The 20,107-nt window shown below is 37.7% G+C and overlaps 1 protein-coding gene across 1 annotated transcript in view; it reads left to right on the top strand.

Moving 5' to 3' along the window:
- The window catches only part of tnpo1 (transportin 1), a 37,365-nt gene that overhangs the window by 9,689 nt on the left and 7,569 nt on the right, over window positions 1-20,107 (top strand). Inside the window, exons 5-19 of the mRNA XM_036579959.1 lie at window positions 4,845-4,978; window positions 5,969-6,050; window positions 6,346-6,468; window positions 7,621-7,739; window positions 9,172-9,232; window positions 9,339-9,513; window positions 9,593-9,745; window positions 10,865-11,090; window positions 12,795-12,966; window positions 13,102-13,188; window positions 13,270-13,377; window positions 13,521-13,679; window positions 14,862-14,949; window positions 15,379-15,477; window positions 17,931-18,026. Of these exons, the coding sequence (XP_036435852.1) occupies window positions 4,845-4,978; window positions 5,969-6,050; window positions 6,346-6,468; window positions 7,621-7,739; window positions 9,172-9,232; window positions 9,339-9,513; window positions 9,593-9,745; window positions 10,865-11,090; window positions 12,795-12,966; window positions 13,102-13,188; window positions 13,270-13,377; window positions 13,521-13,679; window positions 14,862-14,949; window positions 15,379-15,477; window positions 17,931-18,026 (1,882 nt within the window). The remainder of the gene's footprint in view (window positions 1-4,844; window positions 4,979-5,968; window positions 6,051-6,345; window positions 6,469-7,620; window positions 7,740-9,171; window positions 9,233-9,338; window positions 9,514-9,592; window positions 9,746-10,864; window positions 11,091-12,794; window positions 12,967-13,101; window positions 13,189-13,269; window positions 13,378-13,520; window positions 13,680-14,861; window positions 14,950-15,378; window positions 15,478-17,930; window positions 18,027-20,107) is intronic.

Genomic DNA, 20,107 nt, shown 5'->3' with positions numbered 1-20,107 from the left:
ACCCTTGAAGAAGAAGATACCTGTATGATGATTGTGTGAAATGAGACTGAGGAAGCTGAAATAATATTAAAATTGACGTCCCGGATGTGTCTTCTTTGAAACATAGTGATCAAAGATCAATCACTTACCGAGAAAATACTGTAAATAGAGAAATACAGTATATTATTTATTATTTAATAACTTTTTGGAGTTCCCAAAAGGTTGACATTTTGAATAAAACATCTTGAAATAGATTCGTATGCAAAGATTTGCGCACCCCTGGTCAAATGAAATGCTTTGTTGAAAACACATACGCTAGAGAGAACATGCTTCTGCACATTTTAATGCACATTTACTGTTTATTTGCTGAATTTAACATATTGGATCAAAATGTAAAATATGGGTTGTCAAATTTTATTATTTTTTTTTTCTAACATGAAACTCAGCAAATAAATAGAAATTGTGCACTAAAAGTTGCAGAAATGCTATATGGGGATGTGTACAGTATGAAAATCAACATGTCATTTGAAATAGGTTACTCACAACTGTACCTTCTGTTGTGTAGCTTACAGTATTCAAATCCAAGTGATTCCAAACTTTTGAATGCTAGTATGTGCTTAAACACATAAAAAGGTGTTGCTACCAGTTAATCAGCAAAATCTTCCTTTAACTGAAAAAGCAGATGTACTGTCTTAATGTGGGCATGTTTTATATTAATTGTAGGTTTATTTCTGTATCAGTGATCTATAAATGTTCCTTTTGTAGAGCCCAAAGTATGGTCGTATAGTTGAGTTGTTTTACTGTTATTATGCATCTGTTGTTGCTGTAGCTAATCAATGGAGGAAATACTAGACTGGGCTTTTAAAGCATACACAGAACTCATATATATGGCCTTGTTGTGTGCATTTTACTGAGGATCTCTCAGGCTGCAGTTAGTGTAGGTCAAGGCTCCCTTGCAACAAGCACCCAAAAATAGCTGTTCTATCCCACAGTGCTTTGCGTTGGCTGGAGGGGATCCAGCAGGAGTAAATAAAAGTGGGAGTGTGTATGAATCTGTGTGTTGAAGTTGACTGATGAGTCTGAATCGATGAAGTAATTCTCTGAAAAATACTGTATCTTTCTCTCTGTCTCACTCTTGTGACTCAGCTGCGTTCTTTCTTTATTTTACATGCAGACAACAACAATGACACCGTTTACCATTTAAAATGCACTAGTGCAATTTGCTTTCGAAATTGAAGTTATAATAAAGGCAGTTTTAATATACAAAAACACAAATTAAATAACTTTATAAAATGTTTGCTGTATCATGTCTGAATTGTGACTGGTAGTCAGCCTCTCGCTGTGGAATACACATGCTAACTTACTCTGACATTCTAAAAAACATTCTTGTAGCATAATACAATGCAAAGTATGAAGTTATGAATGGCCTGTATGTTAGCATGGCTTATTTGTGCCGATGTATTCTATCAATTCTATATAAAGCTCGAAGCAGGTGTGAGACTCAAAACATTTCTAGAATTTTGTAGATGACTTTATTTAGCCTTGCCTCCAAACCTTTTTATGGTCTACAGTGGTGGCCTGTTCCGACTGCTATGCAGTGATGTCAAGCAAGTCATATGTTATCTTAATGGGCTTAAGGCTGCGTCTCCTCTAGTAACTGAACAATGCTATTGCAGTTTTTCCCTCCATTTGCGCTACATTTGAAATCAAGGACCCACCGATATGAATTTTGTGATCGATGCTGATCACAGTCTTATGGGCCCAGCATTCTGATTCTGAAAACCAGTAACCAATAATAATAAAGCAGCTGATATAATTGAAAAATTATACATAAATTTGTTTAATATTTTAATTTTATAATCCGTAATCAGTGATTGCCAATTGCAGAGCAGTGTACGACACAGTTGTTATCTAATTTATATTTTTCTTATATTATTTTTGTATTTTTGTCCACTCATCCTGCAGTTTTTGAGATTTTGACACCATTCCAAGTCTAAAATGTTCGGTCTGTGTCCTTGCATACAGCTTTTTGGTCAGACATGCAGTTTTTGCGGTTTTCATACAACAAAATGGCTATTTTTTTTCTCCCCATGGAAAGGAACAGTGGAATTTTTTGGCCAAAAATTTGTGCACTCAACTTGCATTACAATAATACAGGTACACTAGCAGCATCCTCTTATCCATGTAGGCTACCATAGTAGCTGCCTAGCAACATCCCACCGACCACCTGGTGGGATACCATAGCAATCTCTCTTTTTTTTTTTCTTTTTTTCTTTTCAACTTAGATGAGGAATCGCTGTTGTGAAAGCTATCCTCTGTTAATCACCTATTTTTGCCGGTAACGCTGTCACCATGGCAACATTTCCATTTCTGTATGCCACTGCCAGTCACAAACGACAGTATTTAAAGGCAACATGTGAACGTAGCCTTGTGGAGAAAAAGTTGTTGTTATCACAAATAAGACCACAAGTAGAACGCTTCTCAGCCTATCAGACTGTATTGTCAGAACTAACAAACTATAATGTTTGATACATAAGATATCATATAAATTCTGCTTAGGTAAGTAAAATGGAGGAGGGAACAATTAGTGAACCCTTACATATATATATCTGTATATATGAGTTTCTTTTAAATATTAGATCGATTGTCTTTCATGTCACATGTCTGCTATGGATTTTTGTGATCTCATTCTGGGTTTAATTTAATGCAGTAATAGCAAAATAATGAGCGGTGCTGTCAATGATGATTGTTGGTGGCTGCGCCTTCAATTGTTACACATTTTTGGACGCTGCGTGTCATCTGCATGACACGTCCAGTGTACGGTAGCCTTTAGTCTGCCTTTATATCAACAGATGTAAATGCACCTTTCTTTATTATCAACTTTTGAGATTGCCAACAGGTTTTGTTAACCTTACAAGTGTATACAGTAACCTCCACACTCACTGCTTTTTGATAAATTGTTTAAAATTTTAGGAGGATGTACTTCTTTGAATCATTTTCCCCACTGGAAATTTTTTCTCATTTTCAATGTGAGATCACGCTGATTTAAAAACAAAGCATTTTTGTGCTCATCTTTATTCATCTTGACTTATGAAAATGCAGCTTGGTTTGACCTTGAAAGCTTCATGACAGTGTATTCCTGCTCCTCTGCTCTCCAACTCGATGCGTGCAGCAACTCGCGTAGTGCTGGCTGATGTCGGAGACGGTTGCCATGGCGACAGCCAGCCCCAGACATCTCTTGTTGCCACGGCGCCGTGTGTCTCATGGCCTGATTAGATTCCTCACAGGTGGAAGTGTGCATGAGCTCAAAAGGAAGAATTCCTCTGCTCGCTGTGAGAGGGAGATAGGAACGTAAGGGACGTCACGCTACAGATAAACCTGTGCAGCGTTAAAAGCCTGCTTGATGGATTACTGGAAAAAGGAATTCATACGAAGCTCACATTTTCTGTTGCCTTGCTTTCACACGACAATAGTCATTCAGGATTTATTGTAACAGTCCAATTGTTCTAGTCTTAACAACAAGAAAGCATCCTCAGACTTGTCCTTGGCAAGTAATGTGGTTTACAAGTGTGCACTTTGCTTAACTGTGCACTTTGGAACTAAACCAAATTAACGTTAAACGGCAAAAGAAGCAGTTTGATGGTTCTTAGGGCTGTGTAGGCTAGGATGGATTTTCCTTTACTGTTTGTATAGAAACATATTTACAGTGCCATGGTTGTGAGGATTAGAGAAATTCGAAACCTGATTAGTCAGTACTGCCTTTGAAAGGCATAAAATTTCTGCAGTTTACAGAGAATAAATTTCATGAGAACAGTCTGCCAACCAAAAATATCCAACTAACAGTGGTGCTGTGGTCAACAGATACCACCAATGAAGGGCTGGAGGAGGGGTTGTCACATATATGCATATATATATATGTGTGTGTGTGTGTGTGTGTGTGTGTGTGTGTGTGTGTGTGTGTAATGTACTATACATAAACATGAACAAGCGTGGCTTCTGTAGCTGCTGTGTTGCACTTTATACAGTCCGATACATTGGTGTAAATGACTTGACTGAAAGCATTGGAACAGAGACTAGGTCTGAAAATGGTATTAGGTATTAGGTCTGAAAATGACTGTTATTAAAAATGTTGATGACGAAAACAGTTAAAAAATGGATGAATAGAAAACTCTGCTCTTTCCCCCCATTTCAAGTACAAAACCAGTATGTTCAGAGTCCATAGCTCAAGTCAAAAGTGGAAACCTTAAGCGTCAGCACCACTGCGAAACAAAACACTTTAAATAACCTACCCACAAAATTCAGTTCTGAGGACAAATAAAGTCAAAACTCAACATGAAACGTCCACCATTGTGCTCGTCCATTCCCTGACAGCACAAGAAAATGAAATGCTCATTTAGAACAGCCTTTGTTGATTTTTGTTTTAATTCTTAATATTTTATTTATTCTTATAAAAATCAGTGTACACAATGTGCAAAAATCTCAGCATACACTTATTTTTTTATTTGTACATACAACCATATTAGTGTCACTGCTTTGCTGAGAATGATCAACTACACTAATAATATTTGGTCAGCGGTGGTCCTGTGGTAGTCTCTTGCCATGGATGGATGGGGTAGAGGGGGCTGGTAAATTGTTCAGCAACAGATGCTGAGGCTACATTCAGTGATTGTAAACCTACAAAGTACATCTGTGTGTTAGGGGTTCCTGATGAAACGGCTAATGAGTGCAGCTACAATTTAGGTTTACTTCATAATCTGGCAACTCACTGTATATTCTTTGTGTCAGTGTACCCTGACATCGTACCCTGTTCACCATGTCTAAAACTCCTGCCTGCTTCTTTTTGTGTCTTTCTCATTTTCTCTTAGGGGGCCTTTGGAGCTCTGCAGAAGATCTGCGAAGATTCCGCTGAGATTCTGGACAGTGACGTGCTGGACCGACCTCTCAATGTCATGATCCCAAAATTTCTGCAGTTTTTCAAACACAGCAGCCCCAAGATTCGGTAGGATGCACTTCTGTTCTGTCTGCAAACATGAAATAGGGTTGGATATTAGCAGCAACTATAAATTATGATGTGATGTTATACGACATGATGTGATGACGCAGTATATTGTATGCACAACAGACATTTTCATTTGTAAATACAAAGGCATCAGAACAGGCAGTAGACCAGTGGTCACTAACGTTTTGCCTAGAGCTCTACGTTCCTGCAGAGTTCAGTTCTAACCTGCATCTAACGTGCTCTGCATACCTAACACTAATTCATCTGATTTTCTACATTGTTCCTGAAATCTTTATTTTTTTAAAGATGCAGAAACAATGAAGGGACAACACATCCAAGTCCAGGATTTCTGCTCTAATGATGAAGCAAAAATAAATTAAAAGCTTCTGTGCGGTCAATTATGTATAATAAAATGTGATATTAAAGATCACAGTCCAGTCAACAGTCGTGTCAGATACTGAGACTGCTCACGTAAAACGTAAAATTTAAACCTCAGAGACCGAAAGCTCTATTTTCGTGTGGAACAGAGCCTAAAACCTGGGGGACAAACATCCAAGCTAGTCTGTATGCATTATCATAAAAGCAGCCCTGATATCCATTGAGTTAAGCAGAACAATTTAGACCAACAGTTTCAAAATGCAGCTCATTCCTACAGTGAGTTCTGCTTATTCTATCGGCTAAACTAAAAACGAATCGTCTGGAAAGCAGACAGGCGTGGGACAGGGACACTACATTTTATTCTGCATTTACCGTCGAGGTGGCGAAGAATTTGACTATATTGCACCTAAATGCATTTCTAACATTGTACTTTCAGACTGTATCATGGTGTGGTTATTTGTTGTTGATGATGCGTTTAAATATAGCTTCGTGATTCAGATTCAGAGAACTGTCAGTCCAGAGTATCATCGGGTACATGAATCAATTAGGACATGAGTTTGTAAAGTGTAGCATTCCAAATAATTACAGTCATGTTGCTGCTTTTTGTTGTAGATCTCATGCCATTGCTTGTGTGAACCAGTTTATCATCAGCAGAACACAGGCCCTTATGCTGCACATAGATCCTTTCATTGAAGTAAGTGGCTTCTCTGACTTTTTGTGTTTATCTGACCTTAAACTATTACCTCCATCTAAAGCAGCTCAAGTGTTTTCTGGAATTCAGCTTTTGAATTCTGGTAGGAGATGTTGAAATGTTGACTGCACTCTCTCAAGTACCCACAGAGTGTTTTTCTGAGTTTTCTACTAAAAGTAATATGAATGTCAATTTACAGAAATATCTGCAGTGTATACTATTTGTAAATTCTGTTAGTAATTTTGTAAGCTGTGAAAACTAGAGATGAGTTGACCCCAAGCTTATTTGTGTGCTGCAGAACCTATTTGCACTGGCAGGAGATGAGGAGCCAGAGGTGAGGAAGAATGTTTGCAGGGCTCTGGTCATGCTGTTGGAGGTCCGCATGGACCGCCTCCTCCCCCACATGCACAACATTACAGAGGTGAGGTCATCACATACTCTGGCATAGGGCCTTGAGCGTCTTCAAGTGTATTACAAAATGACCATGAACTTACAGTATGTGGTCTTAAAGGAAAATCCTTCATAATTTCTGCATAATTAAATCAGATATAAACAAAGTCATTTAGAATGATTTGCCGTGAAACGCATCATTGTGGAAAAATGTACCGATATTCTTCACAGTCGTGGTTATAGGAACCATGTGTCACAATGCCTTCAACACAAATAGAACCATTCTATTTATAATGTATATCTGTCCAAAATGACCAGTGAATCTGTTTTTATATGTAATGTTGATGATGTAAAATAGTAGTAAATGCGAATTTTTTTTCTTTTGGTGACTATTTTGCCTTAAAGCACTCTGCATGAATGGATTAAAAAAATATCTTTTAGACTAACATCATATTTCAAAACTATTGTGAAACAATGTCTCAGACATCAGGAGCATATTCATAACCATTGTATATAATGACTTTTTGTGAGGGAGCTTTTAGAGGCATTGAACTCTTCAGATGTTTGGTTACTATCACCATCACTGTAACCAATTCTAACTCTAGAAACTTTTCTAGAAAAGAGCTTTTCGTAAAAAACCACTCCGAATGACTTTGTTTACATATTAGCCATCAAATTATGCAGAAGTTTGGAAAAATAGGTGGAATTCTCCTTTAACATTTCTGATATGGTAAGTTTCTCTACAACTGAGTGTTTCCCATTTTGCCTTGACTTTGAATGACTTTGTTTACATTTTAATGGTTTAGTCATGCAATTTTTTTGAAAATTCATGGGATTTCCACTTTAATTCCTCTAGTACCTGTTTTGTCTTTCTTTGCACATATAAGTACTGTTATTTTGTCTAGGCTAGAGAGCCAAATTTAAGACATGGATTAATTCTAGTCTAGGATCAAGTTTTGCAATGCAAATGGTGAATCACCACTGGAAACCCATTTTAGTGTATGCTTAGGGCTTAATCTGGGTCTGGGAAGCCAGCACCAACTGCTGGAAGATGGAAAAATGTAGAGGAGAGATGAGACTGAGACACCATCTAGTGGGCATTCAGATGTAAGGCATTTAATAATCAAAGCTTTTTTGTTTTTTTGTTTTTTAAACAAATCTCTCTTTCTATTATGTTTCTTAGTACATGTTGCAAAGGACGCAGGACCAGGATGAGAATGTTGCTTTGGAAGCCTGTGAGTTCTGGCTCACGCTTGCAGAACAGCCTGTTTGTAAAGATGTGCTTTGCGGACACCTGGCTAAGTAAGTTCACACATGGGGGGAAAAACATGCATCTACAAGAAAGACAAATAGAAAGCTGATATGAAACTATAGATGGACCGATAAGCATTTTGTGAGGCCAATACAAATTGCCAATTGTTCTTAAGCAAGATTGGCCAATGTCAGTTCAAATCCTGATGCTGCAACACTTAACTTGCTCAGGCAAAGACACCAAACATGGTTAAAATTATTTTAGCAACCCTAACGTTGCAACAAACTCACGTGAAATAAGCACAGTCTGTAAGTCTGCTCATTTCACGTGAGTTTAAAAGCTGTATGCCTTAAACCATTTTCAGTTGTGTTTTCAAACCAAAATGGCAACAAATTAAATGATTGTTTCAGCGACTTCAAAAGCAATAGGTATATTTCAGTTATTTTCAGACAAAAAAATGTGCATCAGCAGGATAAAATGTTTTTGTCGAAGAACAAAGTGCTATAGGAACATGGCTGTGCAACTGACTCAAGGAATACTGTACAGCATCAGTGGCATTTATTTCTCACAAAGACTACATTTTGGCTTTCTGGCATTGTGGTCTGTACCTCCTCCTCTTGTTCTAGATATTTAAAGCAGTGCTAAACAATTTTTTGACATCTATTCTCATGCAAGACGCAGAGCGGTAGCCTAGAGCAAGCCTGTCAAAAGTTTGAAGCCTTTTATTCTGCTGGTAATATAATGTCTTTGTGCTCCATGGAATGGCTGGTAGTTACACACTTGACATGCAGTCAGATTGTCACTGTGCAGCTCCTCTGCCTTTTCCTAGAGTATTTCAGTGTACATGTTAGACGAGGAGACTCGTTGTCTTCCACAGTTTGGTAAAAATCCACAGTTTGATAGCATATTATCGGTGTTGTGTTATCCAACTTTGCTAGTTGTACTAGCTTCTGATTCTCACTGTACTCAGTTGTATGATGTATTTCTAAAGTGTTGTTGCTGGTTAATGATGTTAAAAGTTAAAAGTTGGTGTTTACTTTGCTTCCCTCATGAGTCACATTAGTTTTTCAGACTTGGCAAATAATGTTGGCTTGGTGTTACTCTTGTAAAGACTGACGAAATATTTCCTTAAAGCAAACTTTGCGAAATTTAGGGTGGAAATTTAGTGTTGGCTGAAATAAAGGAATATTGGTCGATCAACAATGGCCTGTTTAAAGTGAAAGACAGCTAATTCCGATCTATAGTCATGGCAGTTTTTCGTCCCTATGCTCTTATAAAACGTATATTAGTAAGTCATATTAGCATAAAATCAAATACACTTACAATAGGAGGTTATTCTTACCAAAGATTGGAGTCACTTGTAGCTAGATAAAGATGAAGCAAATGTAAAATTTGATATTGGTTGTTTTATATATGAATTAACACCAGAGGTAGTAATTATATTTATGTGGGTAATGATCTGATATTACCATTCTGTCATAGGTTGGTACCAGTTTTGGTGAATGGAATGAAATACTCAGAGATCGACATCATTCTGCTGAAGGTAAGCACGTGCAAAGCCATTTACTTTGACAAGTAAACTGTCGAGACTTGTATTAATCCATAAGACGTTATATTGAGTGATGTGTTTGTTTTGAATGTGTCTCCAGGGTGATGTGGAGGAGGATGAAGCAATCCCGGATAGTGAGCAGGACATTCGACCCAGATTTCATCGCTCGCGTACTGTTGCACAGCAACACGAGGGTGGGGACAGCATTGAGGATGAAGAAGACAATGATGAGGACGATCTGGATGATGATGACACCATCTCGGACTGGAACTTACGTAAGAATCCTTTTTTAAAGTGCAGAGGTCACTGATGTTGGCAGAGTAATGCTAAGTTTGTTTTGTTCTCTCTTTGCAGGGAAATGCTCTGCGGCAGCTTTGGATGTTCTGGCAAATGTTTTCCGAGAAGATCTGCTGCTACACATTCTCCCTTTGCTGAAAGAACTGCTCTTCCACCCAGAATGGGTCATCAAAGAGTCGGGCATACTTGTACTAGGAGCCATTGCTGAGGGTGTGTAACGTATACAATGTACACATGCATAAAAATTATCTGGAAAAATTTGAATCTATATCCTAAAGCCCAAGAGAAGCTAAATCCATGTTTAATAATAGTTTTGTTGGCACACATTATATAGTTGTATGCAAATGTTTGGACAAAAGCTTGCTTTTTTAGCCAACTAGGAGTCTTTCTATTCTGGTTTAGGAATTTTCACCCACTCTTCCTTGCAGAATGCTTTTAATTATGTAATATTCTCTGGTAGTCTTGCATGCACAGCAGCTTCAAGATCTCCTCAAAGATTTTCAATGACATTTTCAACGTCAGGGGACTGTTAAGGCCATTCCAAAAGCTTCAGCTAACGTTTTTCTAACGTAGCTCATGGTACATTTTGAGGTTTGTTTTGGATCATTGTCCTGTTCTGGAAGCCAGACTCTTTTCAGCTTCAGTTTGTTGACTGACTGTGTTACATTGTAATAGTATGCTGCAAGAGGTTGTGTTCACTTATTTTCCACTTTTTCCAAAAAAAAAAAAAAATAAAAAAAATATTTAATTTGGATAACAGTGTCCAAATTTTTGCATACAGATGTGCAAGTTTGTATACAAGTAGGCCTGCAAATTTCTTTCCAGTGTGCCTCGGCCACGGAGTGCATCGTAGTGAAAGTTACAGTACTGTTTTCCTTTCGATAAAACACAATAAGTGGCCCCAGCCCTAATCCAAACTATGAACTCCAACTTGAAGAGTTCCACTCTCTTCCAGTCTGAACAACAGTGAGAAGCAAGCAAAGCATACAAAGACAATTTCTGGTGGTAGAACATCTGTCTGGTTTCAAAACACCATCGGTAGGCAATAGATGTAAGGCTGACTAATCTTGATTCTCTGCATTTTCACCGTTATGTATAATTCTGCATTGTGTATAGGCAGCATTGTGTGTAGTTCTGTTTGACACGCCCTTACAGCTCTCAGATAGGTCTGATAAGCGGATTCAGCAACACTCAACCACTCAAATGACATAAACATTTGAAATATTTTATATAAAATATATAACCCCTGTAACTTTAAAAGGAACGTTGTTTAAATTTTTGTGAAATTTATTGAAAATTAATTTGGATTGATCAACTCTCTCCCTCCAGGTTGTATGCAGGGTATGATCCCGTACCTGCCCGAACTGATTCCTCACCTGGTGCAGTGTCTGTCTGACAAGAAAGCCCTGGTCCGCTCCATCACCTGCTGGACCCTTAGCCGCTACGCACACTGGGTGGTGAGCCAGCCTGCCGATGCCTACCTCAAACCACTCATGACTGAGCTGCTCAAACGCATACTGGACAGCAACAAGCGTGTCCAAGAGGCAGCATGCAGGTCAGTGTTTGTTTGTGCATTGCTTCATTGCAATACTAGAAATAGGTTTTCGTCTAATAATATTTCTATTAACAGTTCTGCCGCAGATTCAAGTCTGTCTTGATGTACCTCACTACGGTCTACAGTTTCACTTGCTTTATCTGCCTTTGCTTTAGTCCTTAATCGACTGTCTTTTAAGTTATTGATTAGTTGCAGATATGGTTAAAAACCTGCTTCTGATACATAGATTTTTATTTAAGTACCCCTAAAGTCATAACTTAAAGACCAAAAAAAATCAGTGTTGGATAATAATGTATTAAATATTTTATGTATTATTGTTATGCCTAAAAAATACTAAAAACGGGATAAGAGCATCTCTAAATATTAACACTCGTTAAGAATGTGAAGATCTATGAATATGCATGAATATGCAAATTGTGAATGCCCCCTTGCGGCCCCATTCCCCCACTGTCCTGCACGTTGTCTCTTTTATGAGATGAGGCAGAGCAGAGACAAGGCTCCCACAGTAACTCTAATAATCAGACCGATTCTGTCTTCATAGCTGTCTTGATTTCACTTGCTCGTGTTAATGAGAATCTGAATTAAAAGTAGCTTAGGCGAACAGCTCCGCACACAAAGACGAAGGGTTACCTGCTCTGATTTGAGTCCGTATTCTCTAAACTTGCTTCAGTGCAGCATCACTGAGCCACAATGAACCTGTGTCGTCATGTGTGTCTGTTTTATCCTTCTCTCTAAGCTAGCATTCCCCTCTGATGCTAACAAGGATATTGGAGCAAAAGTAGCTTAAGCTAACAGCTCCAGAAAAAATACACAAGTTTACCTGCTCGCATTATAAACTTTATCCACAAAACTTGCATGAGTGAAGCTTCAGTGAGCTGGAATGAACCTGTGCTGTGGTGTCTGTAAAGCTAACATCGGTTTGAAATATCAGTCAAATCTAAGCATTGGTCTGACACTGACCAGTTTTTTCTGAAACAGTTATCTGCTAACACCAATTTGATTTCACCCTCATTGAGCATCCCTAGTTATTAACGTCGTAGGTCACTGAGGTACGTTGACGTTAATTGTTGTGTTTTAAAACTGCTAAAATGGACAGTGGTAAATAAAACATACCTTTATATTGCTGCTTGTTGGGTGTATTATCATTAAATGGCCCATATCTTATCTTGTCTTTGCATTTAATTTTTTTCGATCAACTTTCGATCAAACTGATGTTTGTGTGGTTTTATGTACAGAAAACAGTCATAATTAATTTTTGAATGACGTTTTTCCAAACTCTCTTTATCCTTTGGAATTACATATGTTATTTTTGTTACTGTGCATTAAGACTAATATTTGCAAATGTTTTGTATTGTGCCTAATTCAAGAAGCACAGCCTGTATAACTTCAGTATTAATGGGCAGGGCTACACTGCTCTAGGCTGAAATGGGGGATGTAGGTAAATGAGTTGGGTTTTTGTGATGGCACACAAATGAAGAGAAACAGGCTGCAGTTTAGTTTCTATATATGGACTGTATGAACTGAGGAGTGAACAGGACATTTGGAAGCTTTAAAGATGTTTACATAATAATCAAACTTTTTTGTTTAAAAAATTTGCAATTGATAGACTTGCATTGTTTTCATCAGCATTACTCTAGCTTTGGTACAGATAAGAAAGTAATCATTTTATATTTATTTCTCAATCTTTCTGTTTCTCTTGCACAGTGCCTTTGCTACTCTGGAGGAGGAGGCATGTACAGAGTTGGTGCCCTATCTGGCCTACATTCTGGACACGCTGGTCTTTGCCTTCAGTAAATACCAGCACAAGAACCTGCTTATCCTTTATGATGCCATTGGCACACTGGCAGATTCTGTCGGCCTCCATCTCAACAAACCGGTAAACACAAACAAACAAACACCAACCTACACACACGCTTGGTCAGAAATGTGTACTCACTCACATTCACAACCAGAGACATTGGAAACATGGCCATTTCTTTTTCCTAACTTGCGACTTCACTTGTCTCTTCAGGAGTATATTCAGATGTTGATGCCGCCATTGATTCAGAAGTGGAACCAGCTGAAAGATGAAGATAAAGACCTTTTTCCTCTCCTGGAGGTTGGAAAGATTCTCAATTGCTTCCTTTTCTTAAATTGAGATCATTTAGATGTTTCATTTTAAGCTGGTTTCCTTTCGCAGTGCCTGTCATCTGTGGCTACTGCCCTGCAGAGCGGCTTCCTACCATACTGTGAGCCTGTCTACCAGCGCTGTGTTAATCTGGTCCAGAAAACTCTTGCGCAGGCCATGGTGAGGGAGGCTTCACTCAGTGACACTGACACACTGTAAACTTGACTTGAAAATATTCCATTATGTCAGTTATGTCAGTTATGAATGTCAGTCTTAAGATTGTTCCACTGCTTTTCACAGACTCTTTTCTGTGTCTCTCGTAGCTCCATCAGACCCAACCTGAAGTTTATGAAGCTCCTGACAAAGACTTCATGATAGTGGCTTTGGATTTGCTCAGTGGGCTAGCCGAGGGCCTTGGGGGCAACATTGAGCAGCTGGTGGCCCGCAGTAACATCCTCACCCTCATGTACCAGTGCATGCAGGTAATAACATATGTGCTATAAAACACATGCAATATTTGTTTGTTCAGGATTTTTTTTTAGAAAATTCTTCGTTCCTATAATCTGATTGTCTCAGCCACCATCAAACCATTGTAAAATATTCCATATACATACTGCTCAAAAGTCTTAGGCAGCCATAAAACTTGTTACTAAAAATTATTTTAGAAAGTATTTGATTAAATACAAATGAACGTGTATATGGTACCAACACATTAACATACATTAAAGAACAAGATGTTGTTTATTTGTATTTTTTTCTGTATGTACATAATGTGTTTTTTTTTAAACAAAAAAAGCTTTCTGCCAAGTTAAATAGCTTTATGTTTTTTATGTATTTTTGTAATATTTGTTGTTAATATTTTTAACAATATAATAGATGCATCTTCAGTATATGTTGCTGTACAATTAACTCAGGATGCATTTTTGCTTCAGTAACTCGTCTCTGACCCTGTGAATTGTTTTGAAATCTCTTGCAAGTTGGTAACCATAGCTATCATTATTTATTATTACTATAGATAATTATAAGTCGTACTACTGAAAGTAGTATTTAACATCAAAACCTTACTGATTTAAAAAAAAAAATCATACCCTTTCACTATTGTTTTTGTTCTTTTTCTTTTCGTTTTGAATGACTTTTAGACCTCCTCTGTTGAACTGGTGTAGTCCATCATGTATTGTTCCCCAGGTATATACAGTGTGGTCTAAATCAGCCTGCTGGTCTGTTGCTGCTGGCTAATGCCTATCAATTAGGGATGCAACAAAATTCCAGTCACTGAATATTTATGTCCAAAAATGTTACAAAATGGCACTTTCGGTTTCTGGCCGAAAGAGGGGAACAAAGGCCAAAAATTTGGTCCACACAGACACACACACACACACACTAATGGAAATTAGAAATGGCAATTTAAAACATTATTTATTTGCACAAGATTTGTTTCCTTCACTCTCCTGCTCCAGTGCAAATGCATTTAAACAGTCTGAACAGCGGCAGGTCGAAAGTGAAAATGTCGGCCGTGTGGAACTATTTCACAGTTTCTCAACCAAGAATTTTCATTTAAAAGTATCACTAATATTAAATGTAAGGTTGCCTCATTATGTTTTCATATGAAGAAACTAAATTAGGCTTCTTACTATTGTATTACACTTTTTTAAAATCTCTTCTAGGATAAAATGCCAGAGGTACGACAGAGTTCTTTTGCCCTATTGGGGGATCTCACTAAAGCCTGTTTCCAGCATGTCAAACCATGTATTGGTAAGCTACAACACACAAATTAAATTATTGTTCTTAAAAATATATAGGGTAGGAAATGCTTATTATTTTTTTTTTTTAGTGTAGTAGATCTGCCTTGTTTTTACAGATTTGTTAACAGACTTGCCTTTTTTAAAGTTACATATGATAAACATTCAACAGTGACTATGAATAAGTAGTTCCAGCAGTATTTTAAAATGTCATGTTCTTTCTTCCAAGTGTCATTAGTGGGAACTGTGTTTGATAAAGAGATTTGTCTATAGAATTTCAATTAATGGTCTTACTATGCTCAACTGGACTGAGATTTAGGCCATAGTTTAGTCTAATACTTTTCTATCTATACTGTGTAAACATATTTATATGTATGAATAAAAATATTATCTTGTAACAAGTGGTTCGTCATCTAACAAAAAAATTATCTATGTTTCCTAGCGGATTTCATGCCTATTTTAGGCACAAACCTCAACCCAGAACTGATATCCGTGTGCAACAATGCAACCTGGGCCATTGGAGAAATCTCTATTCAAATGGGTAAGCATCTGTTTGCTGTACAGATTTATTCTACGTTATTCTAGTTCTGTGCAGCAGCTGCAAAAAAGAGTTACAGCAATATTTCTGCATGTGTTTTTCACTCTTCCATGTTTACATTTCACATGATGGAGATACAAATTGTTGATTTGTTTCCTGTCCAAGTTGTCTGATTGTTTGACAGTGTTAGACCTTGCTTTGCCAGGTTGGTTGATGAAACTTTTCCCATAATCACTTGGTTTGACAATATAATTTCATCCTGTTTGACAAAATTAAGTTGATTAAGCTCAGAAAAAGTAAATGATTGTTGATTTGAATGAGTCATATAGAAATAAAGTCCCCTTTGTGAGTTCTGCTTTGTTTCAGTAGTTACATAGTTCTGTAGTGCAGCACAGGTAAAATAGATACTTTGATATGCAAACCTAAATCCCTTTGGATTTAATGGCTTCGACTATTGAGGCCCCAGAATGAAAATTATGAAACTAAAACCAAAATCCCGGACACACTGGGCTGAAAACCAAAACTGAAAAAAGCTATTAAAATTATTATAGTAAGCTACTGTATGTGCCACGAAATCCAATATCCACAGCAACAGAGAAGGTCATCCAGGGCAATGGGTTCCATTATGTTTAGTTATAATTTGCACTTTGACACTGTAACAACTTTAAGGACGGGTGGAGGGAGGACACCGGGAGCAGGTGTGGAGACGGAGAGCTGGTTTATTTACACACAACACAAAAACCACTCGGCTTTTCAGCCCACAGACAAATTAAGACAAGACGCTCGCTGGGACTTTTCAGTCCTTTCTTTGCTTTTTTTTGCTTTCTTTTCTTAGCTTCCCTCAGCTTAGCTTAGCTCTGCTCTCCCGTCTCCACCGGTCTCCTTCTCTGTCTGGGCTCTGCCACCTACGAGGAAAGAGATGACTATAAGTAGGCTGGCAGACACAAGACACAGGTGAATATCATCAGCTACTTAGCCCGCTGGTTCAGCACGACCGGCTTCTCCGTCCTGCATTCGACGCCTAGCCATGTCCCCTTCTCTACAGACACTATTGTTTGTGAATTTTCGTTACTTCAAAAAAAAAAAAAAAGGCTACAAATGACTGTAGCGTGCTAGCAAGAACATACCTTTCTGCTTCTGTTGTTTTGTTGTATTTTACATATCGAACAGAATGTCATGGTATCAGACCTGTAGTGGAGAAGTTCTCAGGTGTTGTAACCCCTGTTGATAATAAGCATGAACACTGATTGCAAATCACTTGTCTAATGTTCTATGTGGAAACTTCTAAATAGTTCTACACAGCCGGTATTTTCACTGTTTATCTTCTCAAACTGTTTGAACGTGTCTGCGCTGACCAGAACAGGAGAGAGAAGAGAACAAACAACATTTTAATTACTGTTTCTCATTTTGATGATAATGAAAATTATTTGTAAAGTGTTTCATTTTAACACTTTGTTGTAGGCCTATTTAATAATAATGACTTTATTAATAGAGCACTTTTCTTACCCGTGGCAGCTCAAAGTGCTTTACAAACAGGTTATAACGTTTCAACTGTATTAACAGTAGATAACACTCAGATCTGATACTTCAGGTGTGGTATACAAAGCACAAGAGCCTAGTAAGATCGTTATTTAATTTTTTTAAGTTATAGAAGATTTTTTGACATCCACTCAGAAATATTTGACACACAACTATTCCTGTTAACAGAGTCTTGTCTTTCAGAAGGAATGGAAATGTATAATCGAGTGTCATCAGCTTAGCAATAGATATCCTGTTTCCTGATGACATAGAAGTAGCATATACAAAGAAAAAAGCAAAGGCCACAAAACTGAACCTTGTGGGAAAAAAATTTGTTGAATGATTCCCAGTGAAATCTACAATTAAATATGATTTAAACCATTCCAAAACGGTGCCTCAGAGACCTACCAAGTTTTCAAGATGGTGGATTAGACTTGGTGATTAACAGTATTAAAGGCTTCACTAAGATCCAATAACACTAATACAGAAAGGATTTTGTGCCATTTTTGTCGGTCAAAATTTCTCTCTTTTTCTCTTTTGTTGCACTGAAAATTTTTGGTGACGGAAATCTAGGTGCATCTTTAGATTCAGCATCCTTTGAAAAACACAATCATAGTAAAAACATGGTTAAAATATTATTAAAATAGAAGACGTTCCAGCACCTATAAACACAGTATTTTTATTGTTAAAAATTCTGATGACTGGTACCAGCCAAGGTCTTTAAAGACCTTTAAAGACTGGCGCTGCAAAATGTAGACTTTACTCTTTTCATTGATGATCCCTCTACAGTCGAGATGAAGGATGAGATGAGCTGGATGGGAAGTCCTAGCAAAGGGACAAATTTCTGCTGGAACATCAGCTTAGCTTTGAGTCGACATTGGTGATATAATTTTCATATCAGTTTGGCCCTAATACACAATGCCTTTCTCCATTTGCAGGCGCTGAGATGCAGCCCTATGTATCCATGGTCTTACACCACCTGATTGAGATCATTAACAGACCCAACACACCCAAGACTCTGCTGGAAAATACAGGTATCACTGGGAGGTGCTAGAGAAGGCTGCCTCCTGTTGAGGGAGCTTCTTCACCCAGCCCTCATTTTCGCCTCTGCAGTGGCTATCAATCTCCATACATACTCCAAGGGGTGGACTTTACAAGTTTTGCTAATGTTTACATTAACTTGAACACAACACAGTTGGCTAAAGGGGAAACAATACAGTTTCAGTGATGGTAAAGTTCTAGTGAAGTGAATACTAAAGGATTCTTATATGGACATGGCAAATCTTGTAATAGTCCAACCTGTTGTTGACTGAATTGGATTGATTATTTGAAACCACTGTTGGAAATTGTTCTTTTTTAGCTCAGGCTAACTTAAAGCTTTTTAGTGAGTTAGGAAAAAAAAATGCCTTAGTTTAAAAGTGTCACAAGCTTGGAGACAATGGTTGATTTCAGAAATCTGAATTCTTCTAACTGAATATTTGGAGGCAAAGCATCCTCTTCAGTCCTAAACATTTTTCTGAAGTTAAGATAAATGTATAGCACCTACATTTTGCCAACTTTGTCACAGTTATACTCCAATTTAATTAGAAATTCCTCTGTTCAGAAAGCTACAAATCACTGAGCCACAATAGCAGTCTACATTGAGTCCTATCATGATTTGGCATAAGTCTGAAGTATAACACCCCTAACTAACTTCCCCAGAAACTAGGGTACTTGTAGATGTGTTCCTGTTTGTCAGTTTGTTTCTGTTGTTTTAGTTACTGTTTTTTTCTTCAATGTGAATGCATATCTGCCAATAGATGTTGAATGTTGTTTAGTTAAGGATGGCTTATGTTTGATGCAGGATAGCTAATCCTCTGATCTCCATTTTATTCATCAAACACACTGTCCTTCCACAGAATCTCCAAAATCAAACCAACTGTTCAGTGTCTCTTTCTGAGTATTTCACTTTGCGGTGTGAGAGGCTTCACATACATTGAAGGAAGGGTACCATTTGACTTGCCAAGATAGTGGTGCTGTCAAGTGAGCATTTTCATACAGTACAGCATAATTTCTGCTACTGTTTCACTTTTTTAAAATTTGAAATATAACTCTTAGATATATAGTGGACGTAAAGGACCACTTCACTGGCCAGTGACAATCAATAAACAGCTGCTTTAAATCATGGTCTCACCATAGTGTGGCAAGGTTTATTTATGCTCCAGCAACAAAAGATACAACGAAAGCCACATTGTGGATAATAGGTGCATGTTAGTAATAAGTTCCATTGAAATCAATATTTTAATGAGAAACATCAGTTGGCTGATATTGATGTCTTATGGATTTATCAGTATTGATAAAAATTCAGCCAATAAAATGAAGAAAGCCTCTTAAGCCCCTTTCACACTTGCATTTTTAAGTTGGAATTTAAAGGTAAATAAACAGGAAGGGTAGAATTTGGGAAGGCTCATGAGTGAACAGAAGCTGATACTTTATGGGGAAAACAATGTCTTACGGCCAGCAAATATGAATGTTTTGTTTTTACAGTTTTTGTGAGTGAAAAAGGTCATGGAAGTGTATTTTGTACATTATTCTAGTGGCATACAACTTAAGAAGCAGTAAAAAAAAAAAAAAAGCTGCCCTTGGCGTGCTTGGCTACGGCTGCACAAAAGCAACGCAGCATGAGGGCAAAGCAGTTTCTGTGATGCTTTTGATTATACTGTTGAGTTTTCAGTTTATGCAGGATTGTAATTTCATACATGATTGTGAAGGAGCTATTGGCCATTCATGCTGAGGTCATCACTCCCTGTTTATAGGGACTTTCACTGTAAATTTGAATACATATATCCTCATAAAAGGACACATCTATCTGGGTATCCTGGTCTAAGGGTTGCAAGCCTGAGCATTACTGGTAACGTTTTAAATTTGAAAATGCTCTTAGGGTCAATCCCTGTCTTTAGCCCACTGACTTACATTTGACAGGCATGTAGAAATTATATTGGGGCAACTGCATTCTAGATGCCTAGAATGCATGTCTAGATGCTCCTGCTAGTAAAAAAAAAGTGCATCACTAGCAGAGATGCTGTTTGCAGTCTGGGACTCAGAGTCTTGAGGGGATTGCATTTGGCCATAATCC

This window comes from Colossoma macropomum, unplaced genomic scaffold, assembly GCF_904425465.1.
Source record: "Colossoma macropomum unplaced genomic scaffold, Colossoma_macropomum, whole genome shotgun sequence".
In the NCBI taxonomy this organism is placed as follows: Eukaryota; Metazoa; Chordata; class Actinopteri; order Characiformes; family Serrasalmidae; genus Colossoma; species Colossoma macropomum.
This window is presented reverse-complemented; position numbering and strand designations above follow the sequence as displayed.